The 25,436-nt window shown below is 42.7% G+C and overlaps 1 protein-coding gene across 1 annotated transcript in view; it reads left to right on the forward strand.

Moving 5' to 3' along the window:
* The first annotated feature begins 4,977 nt into the window (after positions 1 to 4,977).
* SPTBN5 (spectrin beta, non-erythrocytic 5) overlaps positions 4,978 to 25,436 on the forward strand; it is a 145,598-nt gene continuing 125,139 nt past the window's right edge. The window contains exons 1-10 of the mRNA XM_048855659.2: positions 4,978 to 5,088; positions 8,464 to 8,631; positions 9,363 to 9,482; positions 12,856 to 13,013; positions 14,804 to 15,032; positions 19,039 to 19,670; positions 20,695 to 20,833; positions 21,901 to 22,133; positions 22,719 to 22,872; positions 23,880 to 24,080. Coding sequence (XP_048711616.2) covers positions 4,978 to 5,088; positions 8,464 to 8,631; positions 9,363 to 9,482; positions 12,856 to 13,013; positions 14,804 to 15,032; positions 19,039 to 19,670; positions 20,695 to 20,833; positions 21,901 to 22,133; positions 22,719 to 22,872; positions 23,880 to 24,080 — 2,145 coding nt within the window. The remainder of the gene's footprint in view (positions 5,089 to 8,463; positions 8,632 to 9,362; positions 9,483 to 12,855; positions 13,014 to 14,803; positions 15,033 to 19,038; positions 19,671 to 20,694; positions 20,834 to 21,900; positions 22,134 to 22,718; positions 22,873 to 23,879; positions 24,081 to 25,436) is intronic.

Below are 25,436 nucleotides of genomic sequence, written 5' to 3' on the forward strand. Positions count from 1 at the left end.
CCCTGCCTTTCTAAGAAGTTGATGTGTGTCATACTCTGGAGGTTTCCTGAGCCTGTGGCACAGAACTAAAAAAATCCATTAAATTAAACTCAAGTGTCAAATCAAGTCCCCATAGAGAAAGGCATAGACATAAAGGTCCAGTTCACCCTTTGTCTGTCTTCAACTTGCTATTACTCCAGACAGTTAAGATTTACAAAGGGATCTCACTAAAGTGGGCAGCAAAAGGGTAGCTAGAATTCATTGTTGTTAAGTGCAAAGTAATGCACCATAGGTGCTGGAACTAGGGCGGGGGAGGGGTGCTATTGCATCCCCTGGCTTGAAGTGGTTTCCATCCTATACAGCATTTACAGTTTGATTCAATGGCTCTCAGCACTCCCGCTGTACAAAGTGTTCCAGCGCCCCTGTAATGCACATGGGGAAAAATAATCCCAAACTATACACACAAAGTGATGGGATCTAAATTAGCTGTTCGCACTCAAGAAAGTGATGTTGGAGTCACCATGGATAGTTCCCTGAAAACATCCATTCAGTGTGCAGCGGCAGTCAAAAAAGGTAACAATGTTAGGAACTATTAGGAAAGGGATAGGATAATAAAACAGAAAATATTGTAATGCCACTCTGTGAATCCATGGTACGACTACACCTTGAATACTGAATTCAGTTCTGGTTGCCTTATCTCAATAAAGTTATATTAGAATTGGAAAAGGTGCAGAGAAGGCCAACAAAAATGATTCGTGGTGTGGAAGAGCTTCCATATGAAGAGAGCTTCAAAAGACTGGGCCTGTTCAGCTTGGAAAAGAGACAATGAAGGGGTGATATGAGAGAAGCCCCTAAAATCATGACTGGTGTGGAGAAAATGAATAAGGAAGTATTATTTACCCCTTCACATAACACAAGAACTAGGGGTCACCCAATGAAATGAACAGGCAGAAGGTTTAAAACAAACAAAAGGAAGTACTTCACACAACACACAGTCAACGGTTGGAACTCATTGCCATGGGATGCCATGAAGGCCAAAAGTATAGCGGGGTTCAAAAAAGAATTAGTAAGTTCGTGGAGGATAAGTCCCTCAATGGCTATTAGCCAAGTTAGTCAGAGATGCAACCCACAAGCTGGGTGTCCCTAAACTTCCGATTGCCTGAAGCTGGGACTGGATGACTAGGGATGGATCATGCAAAAGTCACCTGTTCTGTTCATACCCTTTGAAGCATCTCACAAAGCCACAATCAGAGACAGGATACCAGGCTAGATCACCCAGTATGGCTCTTCTTATATTAGTTTGACCTAGTATGTTCATTCTTATGTTCTTATGCTAATAGGAAGGACAGGTCTAGTGATTTCCTCAGCATGAGAAGACATCTCAAACCTACCAGGGAAGGATCGGTATTCCATTCCTGTCCTTTAGCAGCCTAGTCCTTGCATACAAGTACTAACTTCAAATCCCTGCTCACTTTCCAGCTGTGTGAGCCCGACTTCAGCCCAGTTAACATCTAGGACCAGTGTGCTTTGTGACACTGCAGCCCTGTCACTTGCAAGGCACTCCAGGGCTGTAAGCTTACTGACATTAGCTCACCTGGCTCTGTCAACTGGAAGTCTAGCAATGAGAGCTTCTTTACAGCAGAGCTTTGCCACCAGCAGCTGGCCTTCCAGCAGTGTGGGCTTCCCCACTGCAGTGCCTTGCTGATGACCGGTAGATATGCAGTAATGTGAACTTCGTCGCATCAATGCCTTGCTAATTTCAGCATGCATGACTCTGCCTTCACATTTGATTCCACCCACTTAAATGACTCTTGAACAGTTAGAACCTCTGCACTCCTTACTGAACTTACAATTTCAAATTCCGGCTGAGATTTCAGAGATAACAGGCTTCGGCAGAGCCCACGTTCATCAGAGCTACCAAAGTATGGAGGGCGGTGATTTCTTTATCAGAACACTTGTGTTGTTGGCATTGCATCCCAAGGCACATCTTCGTATAGTATGTCAGCGTTGGAGCTGCCTCTTACCTTTCTGTAAGCATAACAATCACACCAAAGGAATTTGTGATAACCTTTGGCCCCCACCCCCTCTGCACTAACGGGTTGTTTCCTCCACAGTCAGATGAAGGGTTTGCCTGTGGATTATAAAATACCTTCCCTTTATTATGGCATCCAAAGGTCACTCTGAGTGCCCAGGAGGAACAGAATGCGGGAACAGCAGAGTTGGAGTTGAAAGTCAATCTCCAGAAAGACGGACTTCTGAACTTGAAAGGGGAATCTTTACAAACCTGGGTAAGTCCTGATTGTTAATATTTTTTGGTTTTCTTTCTCTGTGTGGAATAAATGAAGACGTGTGACTGAAGTCACGTTCTATTGTTAGTGGCCCCATTCTTCTAGGCCGATGCAGACAGAGCTCAGCCTAGAATATCTCTTAATGAGAAGGTTTACTTGTGCGTGAGAAAGAGGGTGTGTTACAATACAAACCTGATCAGTGTGCTCAACTTCACCAGAAAACCAACTCCTTTCATGGTTCTGTCCGTCTTAACAATCGTGAACACTTGTTCAGTAGTCAGTGAGATGGAGAGTGTGGCAGCAATATTAGCAAAAACGTCTTTTTCATCATATGTGAACTCTCTTTAAGGCACTATATGATAGGAGTGAGAATATCTCAGTCTGACCCTTAGAAAAGAAGAGCCTTCAAAGGTGATCTCAAAAAAGGTTTGAAAATGATGAAAGAGCTTTAATATAATTCAGGGAGATCACTTTTAACTGGTAGAGGTTTCAAAAGTTGAAGGAGGTGGGGAGAAATATACTGTATGAAACATATAATAGGAAATTGAGGTGGAACTATTCCATATGGACTAAGTTACAGGGGAAGGCCAGGAATAAAGAGGTGTTCAGGAGACATCTGAAATTTTACTGAACTTGAGAACCCCTGTCCTACTGCAAGATCAACCCTTTCTGGGCCTTGAAATGGGGTCAAATTCCTGCGTGCATCTGTTTCTCCATTCTCCCACCTTTAGAGTGACCCTACATCCTGTTTTGGCCAGTACAGTCCCTTTTCTAAGCCTTGTCCTGGCTGTCACGACTTTTTTGGCAAATGTGGACATTTGTCCCGTTTCTCTTGCCAACCTGATCGGTTAGCAAGAGCAAACAGGACAAATGTCCACTTTTTGTCAAAAAAGTGGGGGTGCGGAGAAACACGCGGGGGCGAGGCAGGGCTTGTGTGAGGAGCAGGCAGTGCTTGGGTGAGCAGCAACACCAGTCCAGTGTGGGGAGGAGGGGCAGGGCTCAGGCCAGCCCCATGCAGGGACGGGGGCTTCAGTGAGCGGCTCGGGCCAGCCCCGCACAGTGTCCCATTTTCCCTTTGGGAAATATGCTCACCCTACCCACCCTGCATTCTAAGTCAGCAAAGTTATGTCTGGGACAGCTGAGACAATGGGAGGCTTGGTGATAATCATCAAGTGTTGGGATTAAAGACTGGCCAGGTGCGGAGAGTGGAGGGTGAGAGATGTCAGCCTCTCTGGGAACGTTCAGTTAACATCAGCCCCTGGGACGGTAGCGTTCATTGAAAGACCCTTCTTTGGTTATCCATTGTCCAGACAGACAAGATGTTCAGTGCTAGAGCTGGTCAAAAGAAGGGAAGAAGTTGCGATTTTCTTTTTAATTCTAAAATTTGCAAAATTCCAACTCTGTGTAACTTGCATGAAAATTTCATGGATTTATTCTCCTTTTTTTTTTTATTTTGATAGTTCAGATTTCACTGTAGTCAGCGTTGTGGTAAAGCAGACAACAGATGGTGACAGAATAATAGGACCTTACTCCTGGGTGGCAGGAGCAACCCTGTGCTTTTAACCCCTTCCTCCCCCATCCCAGGGATAGCATGTGTCCTAAAACTGCTTCTAGTCTTATTCTCATTTGTTAGAGCCAAGGAAGAATAACGTGTAGGCAACTTTCCATGGGCTACTGCTGCTTGCATCCCAGCATTGTTCTAACCCTCCCAGGTGCCATTTTCCAACACTTGCCAGCTGACTTGTGGGTTTACAATGCTGCCAGTGTTCCACCCTTTGTAGGTAACTGCAGCCCAGAGCCAGGCCCAGACAGAGGGAAACCTAAAAGTTCTAAAGCACAACCCTTGCATCCATTTCCCCTGCGGTTCGTCAGTCTGGTATGTTCCAGTCCCTTCTCTCTTTTCAGCGATCCAATGCCAGCTGCCTCTTTGTAATTTCCTCTTCTGACTGCATGACACCAAGATTCCTCCTAGTTTCACAGCTAGGCTGTTCTTCCAGGTAATTAATCTTAATTTCTTCATATACTAAATTCTAAAGATAATACAGTTAGAAGTCTAAGCAAGTGAATTTCTGGTCACTAAAAGTTCTCAAACTTGCAGCTGTTATATTATTTGTTTTTTGTAAAACATCTCTCATCCTCATATAGGTGGCACAGTCAGGGGACTCCACTGGAAATGATGGGTGTACTGACAATGAAGGACTCATCAAAAGGAGGGGCCCACATATTTTTCATTCCCTCTCCAGACAGTCATCTGCCCCACCAAATAGACCATGGTCTGAAAGGCAGCAGCACTACCCCAGAATGTTCTGAAAGCAGGTGACTGAGAACTGAACCATAACACTGGAACAGGTTCTCAACCAACACATCAAAGGCTGGGTTGGCAGATCCCACTACTGCCTGGAGAGACTGAGGCTCAGTACTCCGTCGTCTGTTTTCAGGACACTCTAGGAAGGTGCTGCTGGCTTGCAGACCATGATACCCCTGATGGGGGTCAAGTGACTTAGAGAGAGAATGAAAAAGGATGATGTGATAGATGATTGGGCAGCTTGGTATAAATTCTCTGGGTTGTGTATGTGCTTGTGTAGTTTGTGTAGTGAAGGAGGGGCTGTGTTCAAGAAAGCAGAGCTTAAGGGTGAAGGGAGAGCAGAGAGCAAAGTAGGAGGAAGAGGAAGTGAATCCCTCAAGTTGATGTTTGTCTTCTTAGGCTACCATGGATAGAGAATATGTACAAGGTCACATCCAGAAGCTGCAAGAGCAGCGTATGTCCACACAGAAGAAAACCTTCACCAACTGGATAAACAATGTCTTCTACAAGAACAATGTAGGTAGTTCCTCCTCCTTTGGACTTATTTTTTTCATTCCCAATTTCACCTTCTGCTCAGCCTTTCTGCATTTACTGTTACTGAATGTATAATATAAGCAACAGAGACTCCTGTCAAGGAGGGTGACCCAATCAAGTATTTTTCACCATACCTACAAAACAATCCTTCTGATTTTCTTCAAGGTCTCGGTTCCTGGTCTCCCCTGAAATCAGGGTTCTGTCTTGTGGCATGAGTTGTCTTCCTTTAATCTCTTGACCTTTGTGTGAATTTTCCTATTTCGATTATCTTCTATGTGTGAGGTCCTGAGCTGCCTAGTTATTAGCCCCAGGGAGGAATTGCATCCTCCATGAAAAAATCTGTATGATCTAATCCCATTGATCTGGGGCTACAATGGCTCATGCAGCCTCAGTGACTATGACTATGCAGTCTTAATATGAACTCATTTAAAGTGAAAGAAAGATAGGAATTGATCATCTGTGACATTCACTAAATTGTGGCTCTCTGCAAGGCTTCCAAATCTTTGGGGGAAATTGACCAGACTGTGACCTTAACGGCCAGTGCTTGCTGCCTCCCATTCAACTGTGCATACTGTAACCCACAGTGGAGTGGAGGTTGTTCCAAACTATGGTCTGTTCTTGCTACCATTGGAGCAGTTTAGGTTCCACTGTGAGTTAGACTAATGTGAGCACTATTGTCTGCGAGATGGGCAGTGATGACCCATCAAAGACAGACATCTTTAAGCTTTGGTGGCTTTAGGGCAGAGCAAAGGGGTTGATTAAATATTACTTAGTATGTGAGAACTATGAAACACAACCTGGTTCTGTTACCCAAACAAGAGTGGAAATCAAGGAGATATCAAAGCACCATCTAGTCATATGTATTATTTCAGTGAAGTCAAAGATACCTCAGAGTTCAAGAGCTGACTTCAATCTTAAACTTAAGCTGCTTGCACATCAAAAAAGTGGAGAGAGGGAGAGAACTTTCAAGCCATAGAAGGTACGAAGTTGCGTAGGGAGCTTATCCATGTCTTCTCAGGAATGTACTTTCAGTTTCTGGCCCCATGAGATGAAGGAGCTGAGCTTAGATCGCAAGCTACATTTCAGACACTGTCATATGCCTGGATTCCCTGCCGTCCCTGGTGAGCGTATTAAATGGTAGGACAAAAACACTGCTTTGCAAACTGAGCCCACTTCTGTTCGTTCTTCTCAAATTGTAATGTGGTCCCGCTGTCAGTGTATTCAAAAGCATGGGTTTGGTAGCTGTATTCCAATTTGTATGGAAAAATGGAACATATATATACACACACAATTTTATTATTACTGCACGATGGTTCAAAGCACAGATCTATACAGAAAGGTTCATTACAAACTGTAATTTTAAAAAGATTTTGTCTTCATGAATAAAACTGGCACAAAACACAAGCGAGAGGCTTTTCCCTTCTTAAAACAGTCAGACATCACTGTCAGTACTTTAGAGCTATTTAATATAACACAACAGTTAAACAGGTAGAGACGGAAGATAGAAAAAGAAATAACTAGGAGAATGAAACAGGGTGCTCTCTGAGGGCCTGGAGGTAAGCAGTAAAGAGAACGTTGTCAACTACTTGTCCTACATAAAATGCCTACTTAAAATTGCTCTGAGCTGCTCCTGTACTTTCCATTCTTGCTGATTCTGCTGCAAGAGGGCCTGCGGAACCCACAGATGATAGGGCAGGGTTTGATCTTTAAACTTGTTATTTGGTCCTATTTTCCTCACGCGTAACTCTACTCCTAATTCAAAAAGCTATTTCTTCATCTTAAAAGTATGGTCTTGTTTGTCTTGCGAAATTAGTAGTTCAAAATTGTAGTAAATTACCCTGGAAGGTGTGGTGTGGTCTAATAATGACCCACTCTAAGGGTTAATGACATGGAGGGCAAAAGATATTCCTCAGCCATGCTATAATTAGGATACAGTACACACACCACATCCCATATTGCTGAATCATTAGGTCACCTCCTTGGCAGCAGGGTAATATGCTTGTTGTGAGTGGATCTGAACACACGCGTGATTGAGCAAGTTACAACATAAGACTCTGGCTGGGACGTGGAGGTTCTGACTGTGAAGCTTTAGTTAAGGCCGGAACTAGTGTTCCGTTATAACCCTGAATTGGAATTCAGCCAAGAGATAGAGTGTAAAAGCTGCTGAGTCTTTAAAACTCAGGAGCTATCTATAGGAGGCTGGTATTAGCCAAGTCCCTTTTACTGCTCCCTTTTAGCTAGCTGTATTTTAATAAACCATTTCCCATCATGACTGAGCCCATTCTTGATCCCGCAGCAAAGTGATAGTCCTGTGCTCAGAATATTAGTCTGTTGCCACAAAAATGATTATGATGTCACCACGATGCATCCAATGAAGTGAGCTGTAGCTCACGAAAGCTTATGCTCAAATAAATTGGTTAGTCTCTAAGTACTCCTTTTCTTTTTGCGAATACAGACTAACACGGCTGTTACTCTGAAACCTGTCACTTTGACATTGTGACTCACTTCACTTGCAAGGTTAGATACAAAGTGAACTGTAAGGGATTAAGTCACAGATAGATTTGATTATTTGCAAATATGGCAATAAAAATTCTGAAAAAAGCGTGTCTTTTAGCCTGAGTGTGAATGTGCCTCTTTAAAGTCAACACAAAAATATCCCCTTTGTAGGGAAAGTACCTCTTGGCTCCATGTATTTTATAGGCCTACAAAACAGCTGAAGGCAGGGGGTTATATAAGCAGGAATTCAGAAAGCAAACAGAAATGGAGGGAGTGGAAGGGCTGAGGAGATGGCAAGACCACGCTGGGCCGAAACTTAATTATATGAATAGGAAGGTAATATGTCACCTCCACCCAGAGAAGCTCCCAAACAGGCATTCTCTCAGTAATCCATTTCTGATGCATAGAAGCCCATGACTGAATGGGTAAAGCAAACCAAGTGGTCTTCAGGTGAAATCCAGGAAGAAGCTGCAGGTCTTGCTTGACACTATGTGGAAGAAACTCTGGAAGTGGAGCTGGCCATTGACTGAATAAAGGAGAGCTGCTCATCATGCTCTTGGCTGAACAGAAGAGATGATAATCCAGTAGCAGAAGCACAAAGTACTGAAGTTGTTGAACAGCATAGAAAGTACTAAACCTTACTGTACAGCCCTGCCAGCCTGCCCTCATTCAGTGTGTAATTTCTGTGAACCTTGTAGCAGGTCTCCACACAAACAGAGGGGAAACTAGATCTCACAGAGCAGATTTTGTGACTTCAGCACCTAAATGTTCTTCACTCTGTGTTAAAAAAATCAAAATCTGTCAGCCAAGTGCAAGAGTCACGGGAACTAAGTTTCCATGTGGTGCATTTTGTCTTTGCAGGTGAACATTGTGATACAAGACGTCTACACGGACCTGAAGGATGGCATTTACCTTCTGCAACTCCTGGAGCTGCTCTCTGGAGAATCACTGCCTAGACCAAACTGGGGCAAGATGAGGGTACATTTTCTGGAGAACAATAGCAAAGCCATCACGTTCCTCAAATCCAAGGTGAGAAGTGGAAGCTGACACTAGTCTGAACAATTTACAAGCTAACTTCAAAATTAAATGGGTTTTGCTTGATTGCTTGTTTGTTTTTTTTCCCTATAGTACGTAACGAGGTGTTCCATGAAGATGGGAGATTTTTTACTTTGTCCCTTTTCCCCTCTTTACTTCAGATGCACAAACTTTACCTGGTTTCATATTAACCTTCTCTCACTAAGAGTTTCCTCCTCAAGAGAGAGAAGAGGGTGGTTCTGCTGCTGTCCCTGTACCTTCATTAGTTTGCTCTTAAGTCTCTGGCAGCTTGAGAAATTATCTACCATGGAACTTTCTGATATCAATGTTTTGTCTTGTTTCTAGTAAAAGGGACATCCCCCAAATCATTCTTGTGCCTTTTGTTTATTACAAAACAAAGATAATGTAACACACAGGCACAGTGGAATCCAAATAACCATGTTGACTAACTATATATTCAACATAGAAGGCCTAGCTACATATATACTCTGCTGCTCTGGCAGGGTTCTGGGTGGCTTCTGAAACACAGAAGACAGATCCAGTAAAGGGCTCACAAACTATTTAAAGGGATATGACCCTATTCCTCTATTGTATAGTTTTGCTTGCTGTTTGAATAACAGCCAAGAGGGAACATATTTCTCCACACATCATTTATTACACAAGTGCCCCCTCCAGAGCGGTAGACTCAGATTGTTTCATGCTGAAGGGAATTGCTTGTCTATTAGCAGGTGCAAGTAAAGGTGATTGGGCCTGAGAATATTGTAGATGGGGACCGAACCCTAATCCTGGGATTAATCTGGATCGTTATCCTCCGGTTCCAGATTTCTTCGATCACACTTGATAAGGTAAAACAAGGTCTTTTTTCTTCTGATTGTCAATAGGTGTTTCATAGATTTCATAGAGATTAAGGCCGGAAGGGACCATTACGATAATCTGTTCTGACCACTTAGATCACACAAACCATAAAATTTCACCCAGTGATTCTTGCATCTAGGCCAATAATGTGTGGCTGAATTAGGGTGTTCTTTAAAAAAAAAATCCAATCTAGATTTAAAAACGGCAAGCGATGGAGAATGTACCGCATCCCTTGCTTTGCTGGTCCAATGACTAATTACCCTCACTGTGAAAAATTTACTTATTTCCAGTTTTGCTAGTTCTTTTCTGATGTGCAGAAAAGTTTAATGTATCTAAGGCCACTGACATACTGGTCATCTGCCGACTGCATTCATGTGATGTTAGATTCAAACTCATTGTCCATCACCGCTAAAAGCACAGAGCTTGGCTGAGGCAGCTGGAGGAGCAGTGACACTCTCTCAGCCAGTACAAGGAATCATATCCACATGGGTATAGTGTTCAGCTCGTGTGTGTGTTTAACACTGCCCTCTACTGACTGGCTGACAGCAGATAAAGGAGCTTCACTGTTGACATCACTGGCTAAGTGCACACAGACCCCCTCAGGACCATGCATCATCTGCCCAATGCCTTTAAATTCAAAACCACAGGCCCCCTACTACTCATTTTTATAGATTTTAAGTCCGTAAGGGACTATTAGCTCATCTAGTCTGACCTCCTGGGAGAAAATTCCTTCCTGATCCCAACTCTAGTGATCCGTTGTACCCTGAGCATGTGAGCAAGGCACACCAGAAAGAGGATTCTCTGTACCATCTTAGAGCATGGGTCCACACTATCTAGTGTCCTTTTTCCAGTCAAAGCAATTCTATTCAGAAGAAGGATCAAAGAATCATAAAATATAGGACTGGAAGGGACCTCAAGAAGTCACCTGAGGCAGGACCAAGTAAACCTAGACCATTACTGACAGATGTTTGTCCAAATAGTTCTTAAAAAGCTTATTGCAGAAGGTGAAAAAGAACTCAGAATAGATCTGACCAGTTGTGCACTGAAGAAAAAAATTCCTTCCTGAACCCTGCAGGTGGCTGAAGCCCTGAAGCCTGAGATCTATTTATAATTATTAACTTAATGCAGAGCTGCAAGTGTTATGAGCAGGTTGACAGCACTGCAGGCAGTCTTGTTCTCCCAAGAGACGATAAAAGAAGGGAATGAACAGGGAGACTCAGATTCATACTTAAGCTAAATCAGAATTTCCATTACTGATAGCAACATGAAACTTATGACTAGGACTGGTATAAAAAAAAAAAGGAATTATTTACCGTAGAAAAATTAGAACCAAAGAGAAAATGTTTGTTTCATTTTAATTTTTTGCAGAATTTTCATTTTGCAGAATTTTAAAAAGAAAAATCATTTCAATTTGAATTGAATAGAATCAAAACAAAAATTTGTTTTTGTTTTTCTCCCTTTCTCTCCTTTCTTCCCTTCCCTTTTATCCTAGGGAAACCAAATGAAAACTGGAAATGTTTTGCTTTGATTCAAATTGAAACTTTTTTTAATGTTTTGAACTGATTCAGAACAGCATTTTTGTTTCAGATTGTTTAATTTAAAATGTGGACCATTTCAAATGATTATAAACATTTTAATGAAATTTTTGGTATAAATCAAGAAGCTATTTTTAATTTAAAACATTTTATTTTACAAACTTTGACCCTCCCTACTTATGAACTATTCAGCAATTCTGAATTCACCCAATAGATGCCAATGGTGCACATACACATCAACTTATTCATCGTAATATCAAAGGAAAAGTGAAGGAAAATTGCAACTCAGAGTGAGTTTATGGGGAAACCCCCTTCAGCTGTAATTCTAGAGAGATTGAGAGCTTCCTTAGCATTCCATATTCTCTTCTGCTCACACACAAAACTTGAGTTCCTCTTATACTTCCTTAGAGAGACTGGCACTAACATCAAGTAAAAAACCAATTTCCAGGGTGAAGTAGATATTGGGACTAGAATGCAGGTCTGCCTCCTTCTTGGGTAAGTTGCACTGTCAAGTTAGCTAAAGATATGGCTTCACTCATTTCAGCCCGCATACTCTCTCTTATACATTTATTACCCCAAAGATTCTTAAAGTACCTTCAATGACAGAGTGGGGACAGGAGAACATACCAGTTCATGACAGTCACCTTGCTTAAGGGAAAGCAGAATTAACTAAAAATTCTATAGAACACGTCTCCTTTATTCCATGTGAGGATTTGTCACCAAACTGTTGCTCTTTTCATACAAATGCTCTGAAGCCTTAACTTGCAGATTAACGAAGCTGCCCCCACCTCGACCCTTCCTCTCCTGGCAGTCCGCTCATGCCTCCACAGCCCCTGTTCCCCCATCAGAACCCTGTTGATTTAGGGGATGCTTAGGAGTAGCTTGTGGATGGCAAATGACTAAGCTGAGACAAAACACTGATTCCTTTGGGGGCTTCCCTACCCAACTTGCCTTCACTGTTTTCCAGCAGTGGGACTCCCCTCTAATGAAATACTGGAAGTCCATAGGGTGGAGGAGTCAGGGAAGTGTTAGTACCCAGGCACTGTTTCTGAACTCATCCCTTCTTCCCACCTGTACCACTCTTCTCCTGGCAGCCCTCAGAACCCTACCTGGAGACCTTTCTCCTCCAAGTTCTCATATCCCCCATAGCCTCTGCCCCTTCCACTCCCCCATCTAGAGACTTGCTCACCCCACATCCCTATGGCCCCTGAAGCTGGAGATTTATTGGATCCCACACACACCTCACTCCCCTCTACAAGCCTTATGAAGCACATTTTGGGAGAAACATTTTTCCCCTGGTGGTTGGGCTACATTTTGATATCTCTCTCTCTCTCTCCAAGGAAAAGTGTTAGAGACTTTTTCAAAGTCTCCAGGAGTCACTTGTTGCATAAGATAAACTCACCAGAGCTGAGATTCCTTAGAGACATTACCAAATCAAAATCCAATAACCTTTAATATTAAACTTTAAAGACCTAAATTTTGGTGCAGGGCACCAGATCATGGCTAAAGAGACAAATAAACTAAGTTTTATGTCTCTCTTGTTTTCCATTAGCTTGTTACAAAGTGGACAAAGAAGACTTTCTGAACTCTGACCACCTATTTTTAGGGTGCATAATTTAGGGACCCCTTGTTCACCTCTAACTTGGTAAAAGCATTCGACCTAACCTACCAATTTTAAGGCTGATATGAATTTTTGTGGATTTCAGAGGGGGACAAAATCAATTTTATAAAAGAAGCTGAGTTGCAGCTTTAGCTGTGGAGTGACTGCTGTTGTTATGAGGAGGAAGTTACTGCCATCCTGAAATTTCCTACCTTGCTCTCTTCCCAGGAGGAATTTGGAGTCCGTGCTGATGTACTGTCTGCCAATGAAGCCCTGCTGATCTGGTGTCAGCATAAGACTGCTAGTTACTCCAATGTGAGTGTGAAGGACTTCTCCAAAAGCTGGTCTGATGGCCTGGCTTTCAATGCCCTCATTCATGTTCACAGGTAAATAGGTGATGGTGGGAGGCTTCAAGAATAGCTGATGCCACTATGTCTGGCTCTATCATACTGACTTCCAGGGTCTGAATTCTCTTTGACGGATGAGAAAATGGTTTTGTCTTCTCATTCAGAACTACCATTTCTTTAAGTGGGTGTTTTGCCTGAATAAGAATGGAAGAATCAGGTTCATGGAGTTTGACTCTTTCTCTTCCTGGAAACAAAAATGAATTTGCTAGCATATACTCTGCATTTAAACTTGTCTCTCTTTAATTTGCTCAGAAAACGAGTAGGAAATGCTAGAAAAGCATTAAATATGTCACTATCAAACAGTGATATAAAAGGACTGATGGCAGATCAAGAGCATGTTTTGTTCCACTGCTGTAATTAATTCCTAGTCATTCCTAAGCCTTAGAAGCACATCATCATCTCAGCCAGTGTATGTGTCCCCTGCAGGTGCAAAGTTTCCTCCGAGTGTCTTCAAGAGTGTGATTTTTCTAGTTGTGCCATGCAGGATAATTGTGCTTCTCACTGATCCTGGCTGGCCATTGATAGGAATGAGTACCTGTGTCTCAAAACTTGGCTCCTGTGCAAAACATTTACATGAAGAAAAATACTAGAGAATTTGCTTTCTTTGATCTTCACCTTCCTCCTGGTTTCAATTGCACTTTCTGAAATGTTATTGAAAATGAGGTTTTCTGTGGTCTTCGCCAGCATTTAAACCTTTCAGTTCCGTGAGAGCTGTAGCTGGGAGCTGGAGGCAGCAGGCTCTCCCTCTTTCCCTCTCTGCCCCTCTTGAGGGGAGGAGGAAGCAGCAGGGGACAGAAGAAAGAAGGGAGAGAGGGGACTGCCACCTTGGACAGTTCTTCTCCCATCAGATACCAGTGCTGCTCCATCTGTTGGCAGGAAGACTTAGAACCCCATAACTCCCCAGCCGGGGACAACATTCCCACTTTGGAATTTCCTACCTAGTGAGTCTTTGTTTCACCAACCAGGGACGACAAGAGGCAGGAGGAATGGGGAGTTTTGTGGTGAGCTGAGCTGAGTTCTGGAGTGGGAATTTTCCTTTGTCTGTCAGGCAAGGGAGGGCTAGTGAAGGGTCTATGCCAAAGCTCTACAGGAAAGCAGAGAGCTACTCAATGCTTTAAAAAGAAAAGGAGGACTTGTGGCACCTTAGAGACTAACCAATTTATTTGAGCATAAGCTTTCGTGAGCTACAATGAAGTAAGCTGTAGCTCACGAAAGCTTATGCTCAAATAAATTGGTTAGTCTCTAAGGTGCCACAAGTCCTCCTTTTCTTTTTGCGGATAAAGACTAACACGGCTGCTACTTTGAAACCTGTCAATGCTTAAGGGATTATTGTTCTGTGTTCCTCATTCTACTAAAGTTCCTTGTTCAGTGTCAGAAATTTGCTCAGTTGCAACCTTTGTATATAAATCTGTGTGTATTTAAACGAAGCCAGGACTTTACAGTGGTCATTATGACATACACCATGGCCACATGGAACTTCATGGTGACAGCTGGGTAAAAAACAGATCCTGCTGCACCAAAAGCACAGCATGTGACCTCTAAAGCCAAAGGAAAATCTATGTTAACAGCTGTTACTGTACAGCCCATAACAAAGAGAGCAACGATATGCACCAGATACTACATTGCAGTATATATGTGTACATACAGCATGTCGTGTAGCTGTGTGTGGGAGGTGTAACCCTTCTTGATAGTAACTCATTTCTATTTTTTTAGTTTCTAAATCTAACCCTCCTCTCTTGTGTCCTTCATATGTTCCTCTCCTCATCCAGGCCTGATCTCATCCACTACAGCTCACTGAGGCATGAGCAGCCAATCAAGAACCTGAACAATGCCTTCAGCGTGGCAAAGAAGCACCTGGGAATCACTAAACTTCTGGATGCTGAGGATGTGGCAGTGCCTCACCCAGATGAGAGATCCATCATGACCTATGTGTCACTCTATTACCATTACTTTTCCAGGCTGAAGCAGGGCCAGACTGTCCAGAAAAGGCTTGCTAAGGTCAGTGCATTGCCACTTTTACAATTGCCTCCTACTTCTATCTCTACTGAGCCCCCACCCCAGTAGCATAAAGTTAAACCAGTTTGGGGAAAAAGCTTTAATTCAGATTAACTGCACAGTCCTGTTAACTCAAGCCATTTGTGCGACCATGCCAGAGACTTGATTCTGCAGGGCCTTGCACAGTCAGTCACTTGTAAATGGTACAACTGGTGTGAGTAGACAATTCTGATTTGGCAATGGTTTAGACACACTCTGGTGCTAGAACCTGGCCTTTCTAAAGGGATTTCGCCATACGGAAATTAGCTTCTTTATTCGGTCATATTTTGTATTTGATAACTAAGGTGCTTAGTAAGTAGTCAGGCACATGGAGAACTCATTTCATCTCTGCAGCAAAACAGTGATGCAGAAATTAGTGCTGGTCAAAAAAACTTCTGTCAAAACTTTCTGATAGGAAATAGCCTTTTTTCCTAAACAAAAATAAATCTGTAAAAATATCTATGAAATTATGTTTCAGTAGAAAATTTTCAGTTTATCCACGAAAAACTAAAACCTGAAAAAAATTGGTTTTCAGTTTAGTTTGTTTTTTTCCCCTTTTCTCTCCCCTTTTCCCTCTATTCCAGTGATGAGGGGACAAAAGTGAGGAAAAAAGGAGGGGAAAAAACCCATAAAACCAAAATAAATAAATAAATAAATGAAGACTCATACAAATAAGGTTTAGTATTTTCAAAAAAACAAAACTGTTTCAGTTCTTTATTAAAAAAATTAAACTAATACATTTTTAAAATTTCTCATGGAAAAAATGCTGGTATTTTTCACTGACTCTGGCCAAAATGTTGTGGTTGTTGCAATGATGACAGCTTTCTTTGGGAATAGCTGCTTCCCTGTCTGCAAAACTTCCTTTCCTTTTTTGCCAAAAATATGAAGTGACCCCAAAAAGTATTCACCTGTGTGTGTGTGTGTGTGTGTGTGAGCTGATGAACATCTGATTTTTACAAGATGGTTGTGCTGTGGCAGGGACATGTTTGCACCATGGTAGGGACAAAAATCCAAAGCAGGATTTCCCTTGCTGTGGCAAGGTAAAAAGCTTTCGCAATGGAGGGTTTGCACTGTTAGTTAATCTGGGATTAAGACAAAGAGATCCTGTCTTTATCCCAGATATCCCAAGCTCGATATCAACAACAGCACTGTACTCTGAACAGAGGTGCTGGAGGAGAGGAGGACTTGTAGCTTGATTAAGCAGCGATTGGGCATGAGTGAGGAGACTGGGCAAAAAGATTAGGCTGGACAACACCTAAGACTCTGTCTTGGAGACATATTTCAGGTTCTTCATTAGACCAGTTTATTTCCTCTCTCATGCCACTATATTCCTAAAATTACTCAGTCCTGCATTTATAATCTACAGAGTAGAGGTCACACTTGCAGAGTTTCTTCCGGCTTGAGAGTTGTTTCCTATACGTAAAATGGATTATCATTGGAAATGGGAATCTCTATCAGAAGTGAGGAAACTTTTTAAGTGCAACCACTGTATCTATCTAGGTTTCAGAGTAACAGCCGTGTTAGTCTGTATTCGCAAAAAGAAAAGGAGTACTTGTGGCACCTTAGAGACTAATCAATTTATTTGAGCATGAGCTGGATTTGTGCTGGAAATGGCCCAACCTGATGATCACTTTAGATAAGCTATTACCAGCAGGACAGTGGGGTGGGAGGAGGTATTGTTTCATATTCTCTGTGTGTATATAATGTCTGCTGCAGTTTCCACGGTATGCATCCGATGAAGTGAGCTGTAGCTCACGAAAGCTCATGCTCAAATAAATTGGTTAGTCTCTAAGGTGCCACAAGTACTCCTTTTCTTTTTGTATCTATCTAGACAATCCTAAAGTTCCTGTCGTCATAGGCACTACTTAGATGAATTGTATAAGAACTCAAAGGATCAGATAGGACACATCTTCATATTCTGGAAAAGGGTTTTGGGGTGAATATTTCTATCTCCATTTTTTTAAATGTTCCACTGATTTCCTTTTCTGCATTTTCCTGTTCGCGTTTTCTATTTTCATTGTTTATTTTTCTCCTTGCGGTTACCTGCTTTTCATTTCCCATTTTTCTCTTCCCCTCAGCATTTTTTCCCTTTCCTCCCTCTTATAGGCCCCTCTGCCTTCTCCAGACGCATGCGCAAATAAACACACACACAAGCACATGACAATATCTTCATGTCCTTAGTCCCCTCAGATAGGCAGCTCTGAATTCAGTAATAGGATTGGGGAGGGAAGCCTCAATGTGTCAAGACAGCCTGAGAGCAGAGGCTAAATGGGTGACCAGGATTGCAGAGGGAATCAATCAAGAGAGGTAAATCTCCCTTCCCCCACCCGCTCCAGTGACCATGCACTTATTAGGATCCTTCAGCCAGAACTGGGTGCGATGGCAGAACATACAGAAGGGAGCCCTGATGCCACGGGCTGCTTTTCCTGCACTAAAGGTTAGTGCTGTTTCACTCCTCTTTGAGCATTGGGACAGCCACTCTTTTCCAAGTACAATTTCTGATAGGCAAAAGCAGATTAGAACGTGTAGCTCATAAACCTTTATTCACTTGCAACACCTTCCTTATTAACTTAAGTGTCTGCAGAGAGAAGCAGATGGGTGCTGAGTCTCCATAGAGAGCAACAGAGACACAGAATGTCATTCTGCATTGTTTGAACTTTCATGCAACAGGTTTCAGGCAATGTTAGCCATGGTATCTCTGGGACATTTCAGGTTTAGGGGTTACACAGGGCTGTGGGATGAGGAAGAAATGTAATATAAGGTGCAAAGAAAAGAAATAAAATGTATACATAAAATAGAAAGGGGGTTTTGCCTCACACTCTGTTTCACAACAGACTAGAATAAAATCTTTTACTTCAGGAAAACTGAATCCCAATCCAGGCAACATAGCAAGTGAAATAAATGACTATTGTGGTCTCAGAGTTGTTGCTAGTTGACATTTGCCATCCTCACAAAACCACTGCTTATTGTGGTACATTTTTCAGTCTCTGTTCAAGACAAGTTCAGGAGTCAGTGGCAAGAGTACTGCTAGTCAGGAACAAGGTGTTTCAGGCTGACCTTGGATAGAAAGTAGAACTGTCTGGGAAGTTTTCAACAAAATGTTGTTTTCATCGGAAAATGTTGATTCATTGCAACCTTTTTGTGGAAAAGTATATGTTTTGATGAAATTTTCCTTGATGAAGGTTTCTCAGGCCTTGCATGGAATTTCACATGGGGGGAAAGCAAGACACCCTCCCCCCCCCACCTCCCCCCGAATAGCCAAGGCACTCACCTAGAGTGGGAGAGACCCAGGCTCAAGATCCTTCTCCAAATTAGGCAGAGTAGGAGTTGAACCTGGGTCTCCCACATCCCAAGTGAGGGCCCCTAACCACTGACCTATGGGCTATTCTAGAGCACAAATCTCTATCACTCCCTCTCTCTCACTGCTTTTTTTTTTTTTTTTTTTTCCCCTAAAAAGGTTTTGCAAGGTCTTGGTTTTGTTCCAGTGCAGAACAAAAACAAATTCTGAAAACAGAATTCTTATTTTTCAGTCCTAGGAGGAAGCTTACATAGTTCTTGCCTGCATAATGCCTACCTCTCACAAGTAGCTAGGACTGTCTGTAGCTTATATGAGCCTCAATATTCACTTATTTTTTAAAAGAAACTAAAATTAATATTGGCACATGAAATCACTTTTTTTTATCCCTTTGCTTAACATGTTTTGGGGATGATCATTCTGTTCTTACTGAACCTAGACTGGGAAGGAATCCTCCTTGTCTCAAATGTGATAACTGTCTCCATGCTGATATAATAACCTGAGGGACATGGCAGCCTGCTGTGTTAAATAATGCTTTCCTGGTACTGATGGTCGCACACCAGCAGCTCATTTGCATCCTGATTAAACTGAGTTTATGAGCATGCCACATAGTTTTCTTCCCCTTTGCTTCATTATGCTGCTTAAATACCTTGTGTTTCCATGTTCGTGTTTCAGATTCTGTTCTTCCTGAAGGAGATTGATGACTTGAAGTTTCAGTATGAACAGATGATCTCTGAGCTCTTGAAATGGATTAAACAGAAAGTAGTAGAGTTGGACGATCGCCACTTTCCCAATTCCATACAGGACATGTGGATGCTCATGGCCAACTTCAAGACCTTCCGTACAGTAGAGAAGCCCCCCAAATACCAAGAAAGGGGCATGATTGAAGCCCACTTTTTCCACATCAGAACCAAGCAAAGAGCCAACAATCAATGGCCATATCTGCCCCCTGAAGGCAGGACACTGCAAGATGTGGAAAAGCACTGGGTCATTTTGGAGAAAGCGGAGCACAGCCGGGGAGAAGCACTGCAGCAGGAGATGCAGAGGCTGGAGAGAATGGAACAGTTGGCCCAGAGGTTCCTGAAGAAAGCAACCCTGCGTGAGTCATACTTGGAGGACATGATGAAGGTGCTCGAGAAGCAGGACTTCCAGCCAGAGAGTGTGGACAAGATGGAGGATGCCACTAAGAAGCTTGAGGCTATTGTGGCAGATGTACTGCCCAGGGAGCAGCGCTTCAGAGCACTGGCTGACATGGCGGCTCTTATAACCCGAGAGAACTACCATCGCAAGATCCAGGTCATGAAGAAGTGAGTCATGCTAGTGGAAATGGGCAGTCGTGGAGACTAAACAAGTTATGATACTAAGTGGATGTGGAAGAGGAGGGAATAGTTCAACAGCTCTATTCCACAAGAGTAGAGGTGGTCAGATTTCTCCCCCCCACACACACACATGCTCCACAAAAAATGTAAATGAAAAAGTGTTTCATTCTCATTAAAATTTTAACTTTTTGTTGAAAAAAGAACCTCAAAAACTGGGGAACAAAAATTGGCTGATAAAAATACATTTTGAGGAAAGCTGACACTTAATGTGAAATGTTTGTTTTGTTGAAAACCCAATCTTCCATCAAAAGAAAGTTTCAGTGGAATATTTTCAGCCAACCCATCACATATCTCTTTTAGTGTATGGTTTGAGAGGTTCAGATAGCCACAAATCTTCAGGTGCCTCTCTAGTTCCCAGATTGGGCTATAAATCTTGTGAGATCAGGACTTCTAAGATGATCAGTAATTCCTGGTTTGGGACTTCATGGAAATACTCTAGGAACAACCTTCCTGTGGTATTTTAGTAGTTGTCTATTCTAGACTTAACCAAAGCCAGAAGCATGTGTGAAAATAATAAAATGCTTAACCAAACTCCACAGAAGTTTTGGTTTTGATTTGAGGTACGGTTTGAATTAATTTTTATCTAAGCTGAGTCATTTAAGGGGCCATCCCTTTTTTCAAACCTATTTACTGTCTCAGGCAAAAAGGACATGGGACATCAGAGATGAGAATCCATGCACAATAGTTCCTTAAACAAGATTAATGATTACATATTAATCAAAATATCTTCCCAAGGACCATATTAATTGAGAGGATATAGTGTGCTGAGCCATGTGACCAGTGTATGCTTCATTAGATGACACGTATACTGTATATGACTCTAGGAACCCTAGGTATTCATTTAACTCTTCTAAAATTGTAAGCCCCATGTGTCAACAGGGTCTTTTCCCATGCTGTCCAAAGCATCAGATCCTTGTGGATGAGTCAGTCCTTTCTCCTCCCTTCTTTACAGGCAAGAGGACATTTCCCAACAGTGGCAGGATCTACTGGAGCAGCTCCAGAGACACAAACGCTCTCTGGGAGCAATGCAGGAAATTCTGGGCCTTCTGAGGGACATTGATACCATTACAGAGGAACTCAAAGGACTGCAGGTACCAACCCCTCTCCATCAGCATGTGGGCTGGGCACACAATTTGCACCACTACAAATATAAGTAATTGCAGCAGACACAGTATTCCAGTGAAAGTTGTGGATTGCAATGTCTATATTGTGCTGGGAATTGAGCATATGGCTAGAATTTTCAAAAGTAGGCTGCTGAATCCATATAAAGGCACCTAAATAAAAACTGCCCTCATTTGCAGAAGTACCAATCACCACAATTAAAACGGAAGTCACTTAGTATAGGGGATAACTGAAGTTTTAGATCCCATTGTGTGGTAACTGGTAACTGCTGAAGGGTGTAATGGCAGCCACTCTAAATATGTACTTTTGCCTTGCCCTGTACTGTGCAAGAGAGAGAATATTATGGATTGTGCTGAACATGAAGTATAAAAACCGTTTTGTTTATGGATCCAGCAGTTTACGTAAAATTGTGAATTGCAAATTGGAGACGGTGACTAGCTATTCTGAATCTCTGAGCCCTAGCCTTTTTCAGGAAAGAAAATACTGTGTACTGGTCATTATTCCCACTAGCTGGACACTTGCCTCCAAAACCAAGCATGTTCCACAGAGGAAAACAATACAATTATAATCTACTGTGGAAGGGGAGCCTCCTAGATTTCTTCAGATAAAAACTGAATCAAGCACACTATAATGAGTCATATAGGAGAGGTGTACTCAGTGGGCACGGTAAATGCTGGACATAAGCAGTGATTCTGGGAGTGAGAAGTGACTCTTGGTTAAAGAATATGACTACTTCCCCCACATCCACTGCAGCAGATAAAAGCTAGGGATTGTGGGTTATATCTTGTGAGTTTGAAGGAGAGGATTGGTTATGTATCTCCTTCCAATCAGCCAGTTAGTGCTTCCACAGAGTTCAAACCACACACCCATTTATTCATTTGGGTCCAATCCAACATCTGTCAGAGCCAGTGGGAGTCCTTCCATTGATTTCAGTTCCCTTTGGATCAAGTCCTTAGATCCCTGGATGGCATTGATTGCTCACACATAGGAGAGGGTGAGATCATAGTGCTGATAATTTCTCACTTTTGGTTTCTAGGCACTAGTGACATCTCAGGATTACGGGAAGCAGCTCTTGGAGGTAGTAGATTTGCTGCAGAAGCACAATTTGGTTGACTTCCAGATCACTTCCTATGATGATAGGGTGAGATACATCACCCAGAGGACAGCAGAGGTCACCAAGGGCAAAGCAATCAAGTCAGATGTGCTTCACGCCAAAACTCGGATGCTCCATCAGCTGTACCAAAACCTCATAGCTCTCAGCAAATCCCGGTAAGGCTCTCCTTATGGTCTAGCTCTTTCTGGTTAGAATGGTGGATCCTTTTAAAATGGAGATAATGGGAGGGCCAGAATCTAGAATTTCTCATTTCTCCACATATAAAGCTATAACAGACCCAGCAGAGAAGGAGATAATCACAGAGGGAGCTGATAGAACCATAGCTTTCCCTGTGCTCGCTTTGTTGTTCAGGCTTCAAAACTGAAACTAACACATTGTTGCATTGGGGTTGGGGGGAGAGCTCAAACATTTAAAGGGACAGTACATCACACTGACCATAAGGATCATCAGCTATCATAGACTGAGAGGGAACTTCAGTGTGAAAGTTCATTCCTAGTTGCTTCTATGTGATCTGGACCTGATATGGCTGATTCTCTATCTCCTGGGTTGAGAGGGGAATTTCCTTTTGGCTTCCTCGTGTTGTCCACCCATAACTCAGCCATGACTCGGAGGTACCATGGGAATTCAATCTCTGAATTTTCTGCAGTGCTGAAGCCCTTTAATTAATCTATTCTCTGTTTCTACGTTGTACCTGAAATCCTAGCACTGACCGAGCTGTATTGCTTGTTGCCTTGTGTTAGACAATCCCAGCTACAGGAAGCGTTGAAGCTTTTTGAGTTTTTCCATGACTGTCAGGAAGAAGAGTCATGGATCTCTGAGAAATGGCAAGTAGTGAGGACAGCAACATTAGGACGAGATCTCAGTCAGATTATTGCCTCCATTCAGAAGCACAAGGTACAGTATTTTGTTGACTGGTGTCTGTTCTGTATATTGAATCTAGTCTTTCATAATTTATCTAAACCAATTGTCAGAGCATTTATGCCTCAAATTAAGGTTCCTGGCTGGCTTTTGGAACCTGAGAAATCATGCATCTTAGGGATCCCTCACAATGGGGGACAGTCCTATGTTTAATATGGGATTGTGGATGTGCAGAACAAGCAGAGTGAAGCTCAGTGTGCTATCCATTAGGCCATTTTGGTGGATGGGAGAAGAAGATGGTTCTTATCCACTCACCCTTCCCAAAGGAGGTACACGGGGAGAATAAGTAGAGTAGACATGCCATAAATGAAGGGAAAATGACTGAGCTGTGGTAAAGGAGGGGTGGGAAACCCTAGAATAACATTGCTGGGACCTCCCAGAAATTTGCTGCCAGCTCTCCCTGTGAACTGGACACAGGTTGAGGAGAAAAGCTTCATTTCATGAAGTTCCATCTCGTTGATGACGAGAAATCACTGTGGCAAACAGACCTGAAGACTTGAAAAGGCAGTTACAGAATTTAAACAGCAATTTCTGACGTGCAGCTCTTTATAATTAGGAATTCAACAGTAAAGGCATGAGAGCATGTCCATGAACCATAAGATCTCTAGAGACGTGTGTGAGAGAGGATGAGTGTGTGTTGGGAGTGGAAGACATAAGGCTGCCTACTCATGGATGACAGCTCCCCCAGAGACCATCCTGTATAGTATGCTGCTGGAATGGGGAAGGGAAGTATCTCAATGACTATCATTAGTACAATAGTTGGGTGAGTGAAAAAGAGGTATTAGGGCTCAAAGGACAGTGTTAACTATGGAGAAAGGGGCAGTGTCCGAATGGAGGGAAAACAGAATCATTACACATGTTAGTTTTATAGTATCTGACAGAAGAGTCTGGCAGTGGGAAAAAGCCACAGCTCTCCTGGGACAGGTCAGTTCCTTGAGCCTGTAAGTCTCCACTACTCATTATCATGTCACTTTATTTGGCAGGCTCTAGAAGTCGAGTGCAACTCCCACAAGGCAATTTGTTCCAATGTAGTGAGGAAGGGCTGGGAGCTAAGTCAAAGGAACCACTCAAACCAGAGGGATATCCAGATGCAGACAGACGGCCTCCAGAAGCTGTGGCAACAGCTCCAAGATGAGGTGGCCAATCGTAAAATCCGCCTGCAGGCAGCTGCTTTAATCAAACAGGTAAACAAGGCTGCAGTTTTTGCATTTTGTAACAGAAAGAACAAGAACTCATTCTATTTCTGCTTGTGTCACCAGATTGGGATTTATGTAACGAACACAAGAAGAGTCTGGAAGCAATAAGCTTTGCTGGGGTTAAACAAAATATCTTTCAACTCACATGATATTAATCAATTTTTTTTTTATCAGAGTGCTGTGTCTCTCACTTTGTGTAGCTCACAAGTCCTTCTGGTCTTCTGTAGGCAGACACCAGCTGTGTGTCATAACTGCTGATTTCTGTTTTCATTTGGCTACTGTGAAATGTGCCCCAAACACTATATTCCAGATTCTGCTTTCCTTGTTCCTTAGCATAATAACTGATACATGCAGACTTTCTGGCTGTCAGCTATTCTGCATGTATGAAGCACTGGGAGGGAAATTTTGACCTTCAACTCTGAAAATTCAGGCTCCCAGCATTTGAATCATAGAATCATAGAATATAAGGGTTGGAAGGGACCCCAGAAGGTCATCTAGTCCAACCCCCTGCTCGAAGCAGGACCAATTCCCAGTTAAATCATCCCAGCCAGGGCTTTGTCAAGCCTGACCTTAAAAACCTCTAAGGAAGGAGATTCTACCACCTCCCTAGGTAACGCATTCCAGTGTTTCACCACCCTCTTAGTGAAAAAGTTTTTTCTAATATCCAATCTAAACCTCCCCCACTGCAACTTGAGACCATTACTCCTCGTTCTGTCATCTGCTACCATTGAGAACAGTCTAGAGCCATCCTCTTTGGAACCCCCTTTCAGGTAGTTGAAAGCAGCTATCAAATCCCCCCTCATTCTTCTCTTCTGCAGGTTAAACAATCCCAGCTCCCTCAGCCTCTCCTCATAACTCATGTGTTCCAGACCCCTAATCATTTTTGTTGCCCTTCGCTGGACTCTTTCCAATTTATCCACATCCTTCTTGAAGTATGGGGCCCAAAACTGGACACACTACTCCAGATGAGGCCTCACCAATGTCGAATAGAGGGGGACGATCACGTCCCTCGATCTGCTCGCTATGCCCCTACTTATACATCCCAAAATGCCATTGGCCTTCTTGGCAACAAGGGCACACTGCTGACTCATATCCAGCTTCTCGTCCACTGTCACCCCTAGGTCCTTTTCCGCAGAACTGATGCCTAGCCATTCGGTCCCTAGCCTGTACCTGTGCATTGGGTTCTTCCGTCCTAAGTGCAGGACCCTGCACTTATCCTTATTGAACCTCATCAGATTTATTTTGGCCCAATCCTCCAATTTGTCTAGGTCCTTCTGTATCCTATCCCTCCCCTCCAGCATATCTACCACTCTTCCCAGTTTAGTATCATCCGCAAATTTGCTG

The sequence above is a fragment of the Caretta caretta genome, chromosome 6 (assembly GCF_965140235.1).
Source record: "Caretta caretta isolate rCarCar2 chromosome 6, rCarCar1.hap1, whole genome shotgun sequence".
In the NCBI taxonomy this organism is placed as follows: domain Eukaryota; kingdom Metazoa; phylum Chordata; order Testudines; family Cheloniidae; genus Caretta; species Caretta caretta.